General features: G+C 40.3%; 1 protein-coding gene across 1 annotated transcript; it reads right to left on the bottom strand.

Moving 5' to 3' along the window:
• Positions 1-8589: 8589 nt before the first annotated feature.
• On the bottom strand, positions 8590-14409 carry SPRY2 (sprouty RTK signaling antagonist 2). Its single transcript, XM_032201551.1, has 2 exons — positions 13598-14409; positions 8590-9793 (listed from the first exon to the last, which is right to left on the bottom strand). The coding sequence occupies exon 2, from the start codon at positions 9740-9742 to the stop codon at positions 8801-8803; it is 942 nt and encodes a 313-aa protein (XP_032057442.1). The 5' UTR covers positions 9743-9793; positions 13598-14409; the 3' UTR covers positions 8590-8800.
• Positions 14410-14865: the final 456 nt, after the last annotated feature.

Below are 14865 nucleotides of genomic sequence, written 5' to 3'. Positions count from 1 at the left end.
ACAAAACACTGTGCAGATACTCTTACTATGAATGAGCCTATGCCAGTTAACCAAACTGTCAGCTAAACAAAATTAATGGTCTACCTAAACTTTCTTGCAACAGCTGAACTGAAGTGAATTCAGTCAAACTGTTGCAACCTCAGTACATAAAAACAAAACAACAATAACAAAAAAAAAAAGAAAAAAAAAAAAGAAAAAAAAAGGGAAAAGAGTCTGCACACAAGTTTGTAAAGTAAAATGCCTAATGAGAATCTACAGAACCATTAATGGAATCAATCCCAGAATAGATTTCCTGAGCACAAAACTTAAAGATCAATTCCTAAAGGAAGCAACTGCATATCTGCTACAGCAGTTATAGGAATAAATTATCTTAGTCATAGAGTAAGTTAAGCAGGATCAGAATGAAGGTTAAAAATCCTAAAGTAAGGTTGCCATTCCTTAACTCAAAAGTGTATGTCATGCAATTATAAACTTTATTTATTCCCCTAGGCAGCTGGGATTTTCCCAGGATACCCATTCAAGTGTATGTTCAATCAGTACATATTCAGGAATTCACCTCTTGTCTATACAAAGTTTCAAGGAGGTCAAGGGGAATTTTGTCATTGCCTGCAGTGAGGCCAGGCATTTCACCCACGAATCTTGCAGCTGAAGTGAGGTCTTTGGATAAAAACTGTGTGAAATGTAAACAGCATCCTGGACACATTTAATAAATTGAACAGGATGTCCCTCCATATAATAGTTTTCTTAGTTTATTTTATCAAATTATTATTGTTATTGTTATTGCTGTTATATAATTATTAATAATTTAATAATAATAATATAAAATAACAATAATATAAAATAATAATAATATATAATAATAATAATAATATAAAATAACATGACCTTCTTATTTTTTTTGTAGCAGAGATTTTAAGGGGGTGAACTGTGACAGTTTTTCTCTCTTCAATCTCATCCCTCAGACAGCATGCATATAGAAACATTTTGCATAAATTTAAAATACTTTATTGGGATCTGATTCATTCTCTTGTTTGCCATGCTAAAGCACAATACGTTACACATCGTTTTTTCTCTGTGAAAGCCTGCAAAATCACTTAGTAATCACAAGGTTCCATAAACCACCCACTCTATAACCTGGGGGCTAAGGGAGCATGAGGACAAATGGAAAAAGAATGAACACTTTCCATATCTTGTGGAAAGATGAGGCTATAGTGATTATCCTTGGAGGAAACTGTTTTGAGGACTGTTTGCTTTAAGATGTATTTAATACCCAAAATTAAGATATACTATCTTAATTTATTCTTAAAAATTAAATAAGTGCTGTGACATATGAAAGTTTACAAGTTAATGAAAGATAAATCCACGAGAAAGTCTTTTTTTGACTTCTGTCAGTAGCTACGTACAAAATAAATTTGTAAAAAGAAAAAATGACATTGCCCAAATCAAACAGATAAAAGTACAGATTCAGTTTCACTATAATATTGAAATGGAGTTTACCTACATAATTTTAGGCAACTATTCCACATTGGAACAAGAGCTCCTATAGCCTAATCTTTGCAAAATTGCAAAATTCTAAAAAAAAAAAAAAAAAAAAAAAAAAAAAGTTACTTCTATGCAATTAAGTTATTATTCGGGAGTAAGACTGTATCATCCTTATTCATGAAGTCTGTCTTTGTGAGTTTGCTTGAAACAAGATCTGTGGGAGGGATCTCTTTCCTCCTGGACTGCAAATAAATTCGACAAGCCCGAGAATGTTCCTGGGCACCATGTTCCAACTGGCCCTAAAAGGACAGTGTCTATAGTAGGCAATTCCCTTAACCTCTAAAAGAGGGGAGCTGCCGGAAACCTGATTTTTGGGAATGACCCTGGAACTTTTTGACTCCGGAACTGCGCTGGGGAGAGTACTTTTTGGCACGTGCTTAGTTCACACAAGTCTTGATGCTTCACTAGTGTGGGCAACAGCCATCCATTGTCCAGGAACATTTACACCTACTGTCTGATTTGCTAGTACAGAGGTAGTCAGGGATACTGTTTCCCACTTTGAGACTTTGTACTGTGATTGCATGTGTGCTGGAGAGAAAGGTTAAGGCACAATTCTAATGTAAAGGACTTCACTTTTTATACCATAACCTTCCAATTCCCTATCCCCCTATCATATGTTTCAGAGCACTTTAGAGAGTCTTCCACTTAAGACAAAAGGGTCTGAGGGAAGCACAAACACACCCCTCCCCCCCTCCAAGAGCCATGGTGAGAATATTAGGCAGTATGCAGGTACATAACCTTTGGATGTGGCTGCAATATTATGGGATTCTCATGCATGGGTTTCACACTATGAAAACGATACTTCTCCAACAAAAAGTTAATAAAGAATAAAAACATATACACCATAAACAACTGCCTAATCTCCCAAAGTATTCTGTCTCCATCTGCAGAGCAGCATAGGTAGAAAACAGTAAACTTACTTGTATAACAAACACTGCATTCAGCAAATTCTGCAAGAAAACACTGAACCTCCTGCTTCTCTTTACTTTTCTTCACTGCAGATAGGTGAGTACCCAAAGTGCATTCTTCATCCCTTAACTGCTCTACTTAACGCACTTCATAGTGTCAAATAAATCAGCTAATAATAATAACCGCAACAATCCATTAAATTGTCACTCTAAAATAATTAAACAAAATGTGAAACAAAATGACCCAAAGCAAGCAAAAACAGTTTCAAAATTTTCTCCTGTTTGCATTATTTTATGCAGGAGAAAAGGAAGAATAACTTAGTTTGCTCTGTGCATGTGTTTGTGTATGCCAACTTTCACGTCTTACATGTCGACAAGAAATAACAATACTTAAATCAGTAACTGATAAAAACTGTACTACACTGGAAGCTGACAAAGGTCCAATTTGATTTTTACACCTCAAGTAGAAATGTCTGTCTCAAAGTAGTAGTTTTACATATAACCATTGAGTGCATTTAATTTAAAGTACAACTAATTCTGAAACACAGATTGCTGTAGCCCGAACGTTTGACTTCATTTCTGAAGACAACAATGTTAAGTTTGAATGATCATTTAGAAATTTTCAATTGCAGTTTTTTTTGAGATATGATAAAAGGTCATCAGGATATTATTTTAACAGTAATCATATTGACAACCACACAATTTATGTATGATCAGTGGATATACACTGCTTCAGAGTTAGTCCTAATCAAAATAAAAAAGGGAGGGTAATTAAAAAACAAAACAAAACAAAACAAAACAAAAAAAACCACCACACACATCTTCTTCCTTGTTCAAGCTGATTCAGCCTGATACATTTTGCCTGCAACATCTGATTTGCATCAAGTGCCTTCTCTTTTAATATATCTCAGGTGCACAAAGTGGTTTTGCAGTTTTGCAGTAGGCTTTCAGGAAAGCAGAGCTACAGTGATTATACAGTTTCTTACATTTTTCAAACAGATTTTCTCCCTTGGTGAGATTGTTTTAAAATGTAACTTTAATTCAATGGTATTAAAACATCTATAAATAATCTATAAATTGCATTGTAAAATCTTGTAATTGTTGACAACTTCTACTGAAATGGGAACCATTTTATTCTAAAAGTTTAAACACGTTAGCCATAAGCTTCTCTAATTAGCACACAGGATTTCAGTTAAAATGAACAACAACAAAAAAAAATCCTGTAGGAGAAGCAAAGAAACTTCGGGTATGTAGTACAGTCTCCTGCCTTTTCCGAAGGCTGAAAACTACCAAACTCCCATCAAGTGAAATCCATTCTACCTATGCCTGTAGGTAGTTGCATTGGCTTTCTCAACAATGCCTATGACAGAGGAACAGTAAATAACAAATATTTTTATTGTAGTAAGACCTCTGTTTCTGACATCTGAAGCAGAACAACACTAAATTAAAACACAGGGTAACTACTTAAAGACACACAAAATATTCTCTAGCAATAAAAGCCATACTAAAGAAAAGAAAAGAGGATGTTTTCTGGAACTGTGTATTTCAATGTCACATGAATGGAAAAACACTTTATATCTCTCTAAAGTGCAGGATAGCTACAGTGGAAATCATTTTTTCCACCTTGTCTTCAACTTTATAGGGTGTATACTAATAAGAATGTTGCACCCTCCTCTTTCACCTTTTGTCCCAATAAGTGGCAGTAAACCCTTATGTATTAAGGTGAGGAAGGGTCAAGTGGAGGGACAGGGACCAGGACCAAAGGGAAGAAATATAAAGAGAGAAATAAGATTAATATATAGAGGGTCTCCTCAGACTGAAACAATGCTTTTGGAAAAAAGAAATACTATATATGTGCCCAGAGTTTTCATGTCAAAGAGTCTTAATTTCAATGAGATATCTTTTTTTTTTCTTTTTCTAAATTTCCTGTTTTAAATCATATTATGCACAGTTCCAGTTTTCTAATTAAAACAACAACAACAACAAACGTACTGCTTATTTTTCTATGAAAAAAAAAAATGGAAAAATAAAAAAGAAAGCAAATTGAGTATTTTCATTAGTAAGGATTTGATATGTTTTTTTCACCATTTAGTCTACCTGTGACCCCAACCTGCAATTAATTTATTTAAGATGAGCCAATACACAGCTGACATTTTCAGTAAGAAGTCTATCCAACTCCTATTCATACAGACATTACTCAATCAAGGATGCTCTCATATTCAGCCAATTTCTTTCTGGGTCTTTGCTCCAGTGTCTGATTGAGAAATTAGTCTCAGAAAATGAGATCATTATTACTCACTGTACCTGCACACATCTAGGAACATCTGAGACAAGACAGACTGTTCAAATCCTTCTTCCTCAACAATTAATTCCTAAAAATAATTGAATGTTCTACTGCAGTGCAGAAATGCATTCTATTCTCCCCTATCATTTAAGAATAAGCCCTAAGATTTCACTCATCACAAAAACTAATAATTTTGTATTTTCCAAAGTGAAAATTATATCAGTTCATGTCGTGCATTAAAAAAAAAAAAAAAAAAAAGCAAATCATGCATGGTGCAGTAAGTGATCAGTACCTTGCTACTGTCAAATCACTTCCACCTCAGACAAGCTGATGGTTTGGTAAGAAAGTGTAAAAGTAATTCCATAACTATGGAATTAATCTTCCTGACCACATAACTACTGTACTGTTCATTTGAAGAATTTTCTTTTGAAGACTGATTAGGTAACTCACTTGAATATGTAAATACTCACCTGAATATGATCTCAAATCCTTGAAGAACACATTTTATTTCCATCTAAAGTACTATACCTTTTTATTTTCCACTTGAATCAAAGTTTCTTTTTCTTTTTACTGTTATGATCACTATCTCAAAAAAGAAATTATAATCAGCCTCAAACCATTAAAGAGCAAAATAAAAAATTTGCTTGAGGATATTAATAGAGACATTCCTAAGTTACTGTACAAGCAAATTTGATGTATTTATTTGTAGCTCACACCATACGGAAAAATAATTTGCTATAAGCTATTTGTTTCCATTGTTACTATAGCCAACTGTCAGTCCAATCCTGCAAGTCTCTAACTTTATGCAAACATTACAATGACATCAGAATTCATAAAAGGTTCACAGATCAAAACACTAAAGCAACAACACAACAATTGGAGCAGTAAGAAGGGTTTTCCCCTCTCTCCTGTCTTAATAGCTCTCTTAAAATCAAAGTTCTATAGGGTGTATATCTGGCACAGCTTTTACTGTTATCCTCAAAACCTGTGTACGGAAAATTTTCCTTTTATAGACCTAGACTTTCCTATCTCAAAGGACAAAGCAGGTATGCTTTAATAACATTATCTCAATCCACTTGAAAAGCCCTCTTAATTCTTACTGAAACAATCTAATCTATTTGAGGCAAGATTTTGGTTTTATTTAGAATAGTAAAGCTTATCTAATTAAGTGTAATATTAGGTTGTTAACTAACATGCAGAAGCCAACTTTTAAGAGTCTACTGCACACATGCTAATTTATACTAACAGAAGCCTAAATCCCAGAACACTAGTTAGACCAATGTACTGCATAATGCCATCTTCCTGTGTATACCTTCATTCCCAAGTGTCATATATACAACCTAATTCGCTGGTAGCATGCTTACTATACTGAGGAGGAATGTACTAGTTATCCTCACTAAGAACCAAGTGGAATGTGACAACCAGTGTTCAATGTCAAGACCAGCTTCAAATTTCACTATCAACAGGAAGATGGTTTTCCCTTTCCATTAGAACCTAAGTAGTTAAAATATTTGTTAGTATACAAAACAAAACAAAACAATTGCAGTATTATAATTTCTTTAAGAGGACTTGGAGTTGCGCCTTTCTTGACTGCTACACTGCTCAGCCATGCTGCAGTTTGAAAGTTTCACCCTCAGCTTTCCTTCAAGTTACCTTCCTTGAGTGAAATATAAGTCACTGAAAAGTTAGGGCTAATCTTCAGTATTGTCAAGTTCATTAATACAATGAAAAGAATGGGTACACTGTGTACAAAAATCAGTGTTGTGTTGGTTTCCAAAATACAGCCTAAAGGTCAAAGATTTCCCCAATGAATGGGCTAGTTGATTATTCCCAGGCTTGTTTTCAACCAGCATGATTGCAAGTCTAACCAAGGACCGTTTAAGCTTTAGCACCTGATTTTTGAATTAGAACAGAGGAAGGTTACCAACCCCTTCAACATTTCAGAACAAATTTTCTGTTAATAAAAATAAACTAAAAATCCCTGTTTATCAGCAATGAAACACAATCCCACATATATACCCCAACACAATATACTGACACACTTTAGGAATAGACAAATTACTCATGTAACGTAAGCTACCTTCTTCCTGGCAAATTAGACTCAGAAGGCTAAATATATACTGTTTGTCTCTGTATACCAAATTATCCAGACAGTTCATGCAAGAGGAAAGAAAAACAGCTTTTTTTTTTTTTCTTTCTTTTTCTTTTCACTAGAGAGGTAAGGAGGAAAGAAAGGGAGAGAATGAGCAAGGCCTATGTCTCATCTATTTTTGTTTTGCAAACTAGTCAGGACTTGCACTTTTTAATTTCATTTGATGACTGATAACCAATACACACAAACACACAGGTTTTTGAATACTGCAATGTAAATTGCTTCAAACACCAGAACACAGATTAAAATTCAGGGGCAAAAAGATGTAACATTTACTTGATGCTCTGTTTTTCAACCTTTAGTGAATAACTAAATTTATTAGTTATAATTTGTTTTTGTTGGAGAGAGTTCAGAAAAGGCTGTGAGATTTTTCTATGCGTCAGCTTAAAAATACTTACAACTATTTCTTGAATGTCAGCTTAAGAAATGTATAAATAAAATTCAACATTAAGACCTCTAAACTTTGAGAGACATGCTCAGAACAGGAAATGATAGTTTGTTAATAAAGAAAGGTAAATCATTCTCTAGACTTCCAGTGGGAAACTTGGCAGGAAAAGGATTTTGACCTCAGTGGAAGGTAACTGCCACAAATGACAAATCAAGCAACTTTCTTATTACAAGTGAAGCAAATGTTTGACATAAGGCTGGACCACATTCAGACCTATCATTCCCTGTGGTCTATTCTTCTGCTTTTAACAAATAATCCTGCAAAGTTTTGCACCCACCATATCAATTTTTTTTTTTTTTTTTTTTTTTTTTTTGTGGATGATTACTTTTTTCCTATCATAAGCACAAAAGCTCATCACTTATAGAATAGGTCAAGCTTTCAGTGCCTATTAGTCCTAGTCTGGAATGAATTAATGCATTTTCCTATTCCATTTTCCTTCTCTGATGTAGGAACAGCATATGTGACATTTGTGTAAAGGAAGTGAAAATCATGCATTATTTTCAGATGAAGCAGTAAACAAATAAAAGTACACTTGGAGTACACTTCTATTTTGTTTTTCCAGATGATCAGATTAAAGTCACTGTGACTATATTATTTTGAAGTTTGCAATTTGAAGTACTGGTTTTCCCAACTCAGAACAATAAATGGGGGGGAAAAAAATGACAAGTAGCCCAGTTTAATTTCAAACGTTAATATATTTTCTATTTTATAGTGAACATATGCATCGTTCACCCCTTATTTGCAGCAACTATGACGTCCTCATAAAAAGGGGTGACATTTGTAAGATGCCTCTTAAAATAAATATTTCTTTTATAAAATAATAAAACTTCAAATAAATATTCTTTACACTAAACAATATGTTGAAAAAAATTAGAAAATAAAGGCTGAATTTTACTGTAACTGTACAATATACATGAAGTCCAAAGGGAAATCAGAGTCTTGTAATAGGTTTCTGTAAGACAAAATACAATCTAAAAACATACTGATTGATTCACATTCTTCCGAATGTACAACATATTAGTATAATATTTTGTGACTGTGCCATGTCTTATGACACGAATTACTTTTTCACAGTTGAAAATATTATTGTATATACAAAAATATAGCACATTATCTCTGGCAGAAAACAATGAAAAAAGGGAGTCATTTGCTAATTTACAAATTTTTGCAAGTACTATTCACAAACAATAGAGTTGCCTAGGAGTGTCTGTGTTGCTTTAGCTTATGCAATATGTGGGTCACAATGTACTGTATCCTTTTTTTTTTTTTTCTTTCCCTGTATCCCACTAGCTGGATTCTAGCAAGCATATCAGTTAAGATGGCACACAAAGAGAAAAGCATGTCACTGCAAACAGCAAAGTGTATCCCCAACCCTTCTACTACAGTGCCAAGACCATAGTTGCTTAGTTGGTTGCATATGTATGTTAAAATAATCCTTATTACTTGACTATTTCCGATTAGTGATGCTATGTTGGCTTTTCAAAGTTCCTGGGGGGGACACTGGGAACTTTGCAGCAAACTGTGTTTGAGTGTTTACAGCGGCACCCAGGCCTATTTACCCGGTCATAACAGCCCTGGCACAATTTAAGGCAACCCTTGGCTGGCAGGTAACACCACAAGCAAGGCAGAAAGAGGGAAACCACACCCATGGCAGACCATCTAGTGCAGCAATGCGACTGACTGCAAGAGCAGGGGTTGTCAGCGCAGTTGTCCTCATCATCATTAGAGCAGTGATAGAAGAGGCCCTTCACACAGCAAACACAAGTCCCGTAATCAACCACGTTCTGGGCTGAGCAAAGACACTGCTTGTCACAGATCCAACATGATGGGAGGGTCCTTGGATAAGTGCACTCCTTACACTTGCATTTCCCACAGTCCTCGCACCTGTAGCTGTGCGTTCCCAAGTCTTCTTTGCTCAGCGGCTTCAGCTCACTTGACTTGAGCTCAGACTTGGGTTGCATTCGGATTATCCCGTCAGCCAGAGGCCCTGAAGATGATCCTAGAAGTCTTTGTTCGGAGGAATTACTGCTCGTACTTGTCCTTGTACTGCTCCGTGAACCTGTGCTGACTGTGCTGATGGAGCGGGACAGAGGTGCCCGAGGAGAAACGTGGGTTTGCATGTGCTGAATCCGGCTAAAATGACGATGTTCAGGCAAGCCATGGGGCCTTTCATTTTTGGGTTGGGTTGCTAGGCGAGGAGTGGACTTGACCCCAGGCCGTGGAGCCACTGTCGGTCCCTCTGTGTACTCATTTGTGTTTCGGATGGCTCTGATCTGGTCCAAGGACAAGACGTGAACCTGCTGTGCCAGGACATCCCTCAGGTCGGGCTCCCCGTGTGGTCTTCCACTGTCACGTCGAGCCTGTAGCAAGACCTGCGACCCACTACCGTGCTGAGCTCTTGTCTCCATCAGTGCCCGGAAGCGTGCTCACTCCAGCAGGCTTAGAACACATCTGAAATCCTGGAGCAACAAAGAGAGGATTCACTAATTGCAACACATCTCATGCTTTCCAGCAGCCTTTCCGGCCTGCAGGATCCCACAGAACTGCACACATTCAAGCAATGAATCAGCCATTAAAAAAGGAGTCACATCTAGGATGGAGTGTAGCACAGGTCAGCTGAATATGCCTCACTTGGCCTGTTTAGGCTACTCTTGAGGAGAGCTTAAAGAAGATTCTGTTCTAGGTCCATGTATTTTAACTCATGGCTCTAGAAAGTCTAGGCATTACACCTGATAACCAAGACTTCCTAGGCCATCTTCTGGTTAGACTGCGGGTTCTAATGTTGGTAAATTTCAGCTATGTGAAGTCACTCTTTACATGATACTACTGAAAAACTTATTTTACATTAAATAATAATAATAATAATAAAAAAAAAAGAGCCTGAAAATATTTAGCAAGTGTAATGTGACCTGCTGATGACAGACATAATTCTCCAATTTTGTTTAAAACTGGATAATATTTTGGTAGGCTAGTCTCTTTACACATTAAACTTTACATGATGTAAATAGGAAATTTTAGTTTAATACCAATGGTCCCAAGAAAAACACTAAATAGCAATAAAATGTTTGAGGTTAGACATTAAATGAGTTAGTGCTACCAAAAACTTCAACAGCAGAAGTAAAAATATCTTTCTCCAATATTTTAGTGTGTGTCATACTTGTGACAATCCACTACGATTGTTATTTTAAGGATCAATACTACAAAAGCAATGCTACCAGTTTTATTTTTTTTTAAACATGTAAAAAATTCCATAGACTACATTTCCAATTGTGAATATTACCAAGAGTGGCTTGTGGGACAGAGGCATGCACAATACAATCAAACAAAGCTAGCATCCAAGAAGACTATTTGATTGCAATTATTACTTTAAAGGATCATTAACTACAAAGTTGAAATGCAAACTGAAGAATTTAAATGGAAAGCCAGTAAAAGACCCAGAATATGTGAACTTGTACATAACTAACTTCCACATTAAAATATGCACAAATTTCAAGCACTGACCTCTAAATAGTTAGTATTTGTTTTGCCTTTATCATATTTTAAAGCTGTCCCCAAATCCAATTACCTACACAAAAATCCAGAACAATATTTTACAATTAAAACCCAAGCAGGAACCAAACTTCTTACAAGGACCACACAATGTCTTCAGTTATACCTAGAAAGAGCACCATAGTGTTACTCTGTACACATCAGTTACCAACAATAATACTATACCACAGTATAATAAAATATAGCCAAACACTTTAACAATGAATATCTCAAAACACTGTCTTTATTCTAACAGCAGCGGAAAACATTTAATGTTTTAACTCCTGGCATCCTACCCTCAAGTACGTTTTCTTTCCAAATAAACAAAAATAAAAATAATAATAATAAAAAAAAAAACCCTGAAGTTTTAAGAGTGACCTAATGCTTTAAATATTGCCAAATCCTGGTTTTGCAGGCAGTGTCATGGTGCCCCCCTCCCAAATAAAATAAAATAAAATGTCTTGCAAAGTTGTCTTGAAGCACTGCTTCTGTTTTCTTCAAAGTAAAGTTTTAAAGTATAAAATGCTTCAGCCAACTGGCTAAGTAGGCATTCCCTCATCTAAAACTGTCTAGAGATAAAAAAGAATGTAAAATACGTTCCCCATCCTTGAGAGCAACCGGTAACCCTATCTGCCCTCCACCCTCTACCCCCCGCCCAGACTTTAGCCAGCAAAACTCCTGGCTCTCCAGCAGTGACAACCCAGCGCAAAAGCGGAGCTGACCCTGACCTGCGAGGCGCTTAAAACGACCCCGGTCTCGGCGGCAGAGCCCCCCTCAGACGCACAGGTGGGAGCTGGAGGAGAAGCTCTGGCACTTTGCTCCCTCCATCTCCCTGCAGCAGGTGGGGCGCGGCAGCCCCCCGCCCGCCGAAGCTGCAGGCAAGGCAGCGGCCCCGTCAGTGCAGACAACCTGGAGATAAAGAGGAGACATCCCCTGGGCTGGGAGGTGGGAGGGGGCGGCCGCAGCCGACTTATCAGGAAAGTCAACCCCACGTTTCCTTTTAACTCTTCCCCCCCGTGCCCTCCCCCGAAAGATGCTAAAGAAGCCTTCCCCTGCCCGGTAATGCCCGGCGCCCTGCAGACGGTTTGAGACAACACCCCCAGGACAGCTGGGTAAAGGCAGATTACCCCCTCTCGCCTCGCCATAAGCATCCCTTCAGGTCCAAAGCTCCTCTCGCTTTACCCATTCTCAGCGAGTTGTCTGAACTTCAGCTCCCCCCTCCCGCCCCTGCCCAGGAGGCATTTCTAGCTGAACATCAGTCCTAGCCGGGCGGTCTGCCTTCCTTTCTCTTTGATAGATCTGCTAACAGGTCAAGATGTAAAGCTCCAGCACGTTTATTTGCAAACACACGTATGCCTGAAAACTCCTCTGACCCACCACTTCTCGCCTTTCCATCCACCAAGCCCAGGGAAGCAGCGCTGGCCTTTTTGTGTGTGCATGTGGGTGATAACACCATTCCCCACTTCCAAAAGCCAAAGTCCACTCTCGCAGAGCTCAAGTGCCATGATTGCTAACTTTTTCTAGCTGGGATTTTCAAAAGGGCGAGTGGGGGGCCGGGTTTAGTGCTCGCAAGTTTGGGGAACTGCGAAGCACAAGGGGCTTCTTGCGTGCTGTGGAAAAACCCCGTGTCTCGCTGGCTGGGAGAAGGAGAGCCTAAGGGGTAGAAGTCCTCTGCCCGTGAATTTCTGTTTTGTGTCCGGAGCCTGTGCAAGGCACCCCCACCCCCATCCCCACCGCACACACACCAACCACCTCCTCTTCTTTCAAAGTGCTTTGAAACCCCCATTAAGGGCCGAGTGTGTGATCGGACTATGGATTAGGGCAAAAGGAACTTTACCATCGGGGTGGGGCAAACTGACACACAAATAACTTGCAGAAAACACCAGCAGGTTTTTTTGTTGTTGTTGTTTTGGTTTTTTTTTTTTTTTTTTTTTTTTTTTTTGGTATGGGGGCTGCTGCACAGTAAACCCACCAAAAGGTTAAAAAAAAATAAAATAATAGAAGCTTCCCTACTCCTCCACACATGCACTCTGCACACTTTAACGTGGGGGGAGAAGTTTCCCCGTCTTCTGGATCGAATTAATTTCATCACACGAGAAATATACATGTACACACACACATACACATATTTATCCCAGGCGTGCACTCACTTCCGAATTGCACGGATCTCCCAACGCCACGACAAGACGGGCGTAAATCACGCACTGGAAGGCGGGGTGCTCGCTCTCCCTCGGGCCGGGGGGCACAAGCAGCCCCTGCCCTCGCCTCCCCCGCCGCGCCCTCCCTTCACCCCCCGGGGGCTCGTCGGAAGCCCACGCGTGCCCGGCGGGGCTGGGGCGCTCAGGACCGGCCGTGCCCTGCTCCCCGCAGCAGGGAGATCGCGTCGCAGCCCCCCGCCTCCCCTTGCAGCCCCCGCTGCCACTGCCTGCGACCCCCGCGCAGTCCCGCGGCCCCCGCGCAGCTTTCCGCCCCCCGCGGCACCCCAGCGGGGCGCAAACGCGGCTCAGCCCGCAAAACCCCAGCGGAGCTCCCCCCCCCGAGAGAAACCGCTCCGAAATCCCACCTCCAGCTCCTCTCTGGGAAAGGAAGGAGAGGGGAAGGGGGGAGAGGGAGAACCTGTGCGAATGGAAAAGGGATCGGCCTCAAACATTTCCACGAGTTTTCTTGGAGCAACCAAGGGGGGGGGGGGGGGGTTACTGAAAAGCTTGTTTTGCAAAGAAGGAAAAGGCTCTCACCGTGATCGCGGCGCTGCACCAAACCCCTCTCTCTCTTGTATTTTCTTCTTCCTGCGGTTTGCAAATAAATCCAGCCCTAAAGCAAAAAAAAATTCTTTTCCAAACTCTGCTTTAGTCCAACTTGCAAATTAGAATAAGAATGATCACCATGTAAAAAGTCCAGAGCAAAGTTAGGTCCCTATCCCCAGATCGATTATAAATACGTGTGTGCGCGTATATACTATAATAATAATAAAAACACCTCTCCGGATCTGGATGGGGTTTCTTTGCTTCTAAAAAGAAATCACTCTCACATACACTTTCCTTTTTTTCGTCAATGAACAGGAGGCCGAATCGCCAATACCAAGTCACTTTTTTGTTGTTGTTGCAAATGATCGAGAGGAAGGGGAAAGCCAAAGAAAACAAAATGAAGTGGATCTAAAATAAAATCCCAAAGCTTTCTTCCACTGAGCTCCTCCAAAAAAGCAACTTGTGCAATGTAGCCGTTCTGCTGAGAGGCTGCTCGCTGCAAGCTCCTCTACCCTCTCTCCCTCTAGCTTTCTCGCTCCCTCTGCGAGCGTGTGTTGCAGGCAGCGCTGTGGTTTGCAATCGGGGGGGTGTTTTGGGAGCGCAGCGGATTTGTGGTGGTGGTTGTTGTTGTGTGTTTGGAGGAGGTGGAGGAGGAGGAGGAGGAAGATTTGAGATCTGAGCTGTAGGGGCTCGGCGTTTTTCTGCTCGCTCGCTCTCCCCCTCTCTCTCTTTTTCTTTCCGGAGGAGGTAGGGTGATCTCTCTGCAAAAGCAGCAGTAAATGGCGTCATGTGGATCTGAGGAGGAACAGAGCAGTTGTTGTCCCAGAGGATATATCGCATCCGGTCCCAGCTCATTGGCTCTGCGGGGCTACATTCACTGGCGCTCCCAGCGCCCTGCCAGCACTCCGAGCTGTGGGAGGCATTCAAAAGGGCAGCGCTGCCTCCGCCACCAGCACCGCTGCCACCAGCGCCCCGGCCCCGGCCTGGGGAGCCCCGCAGTCCCGCTCCCGGGGCCCCGCGGCCGCGCCGCCGCCCGGCTCCACCGGAGGCTGCTCCGTGCACGCTCGCACGGCGCTCGGGGCTGCTTTTGTGCTCGCGTGTGTTTATTCAGAGGCAGGCAGCGCTCGCTTTACGGGGCGGCCCAGGGGAGCTGACTTCTCCCGGGCAAGGAGACCCGTTCCCAGGTGCTTCCCTTCCCCCACTCCTGTTCCCCCCCACACACACACACACACTCACTCAGTGGAATAAAACTTTAACTT

Source organism: Aythya fuligula, chromosome 1 (assembly GCF_009819795.1).
Source record: "Aythya fuligula isolate bAytFul2 chromosome 1, bAytFul2.pri, whole genome shotgun sequence".
In the NCBI taxonomy this organism is placed as follows: Eukaryota; Metazoa; Chordata; class Aves; order Anseriformes; family Anatidae; genus Aythya; species Aythya fuligula.
This window is presented reverse-complemented; position numbering and strand designations above follow the sequence as displayed.

What these genes read in the sequence shown, in the direction of transcription:
- SPRY2 (XM_032201551.1), bottom strand. Translation starts at nt 9,742, where the DNA reads ATGGAGACAAGAGCTCAGCACGGTAGTGGGTCGCAGGTCTTGCTACAG.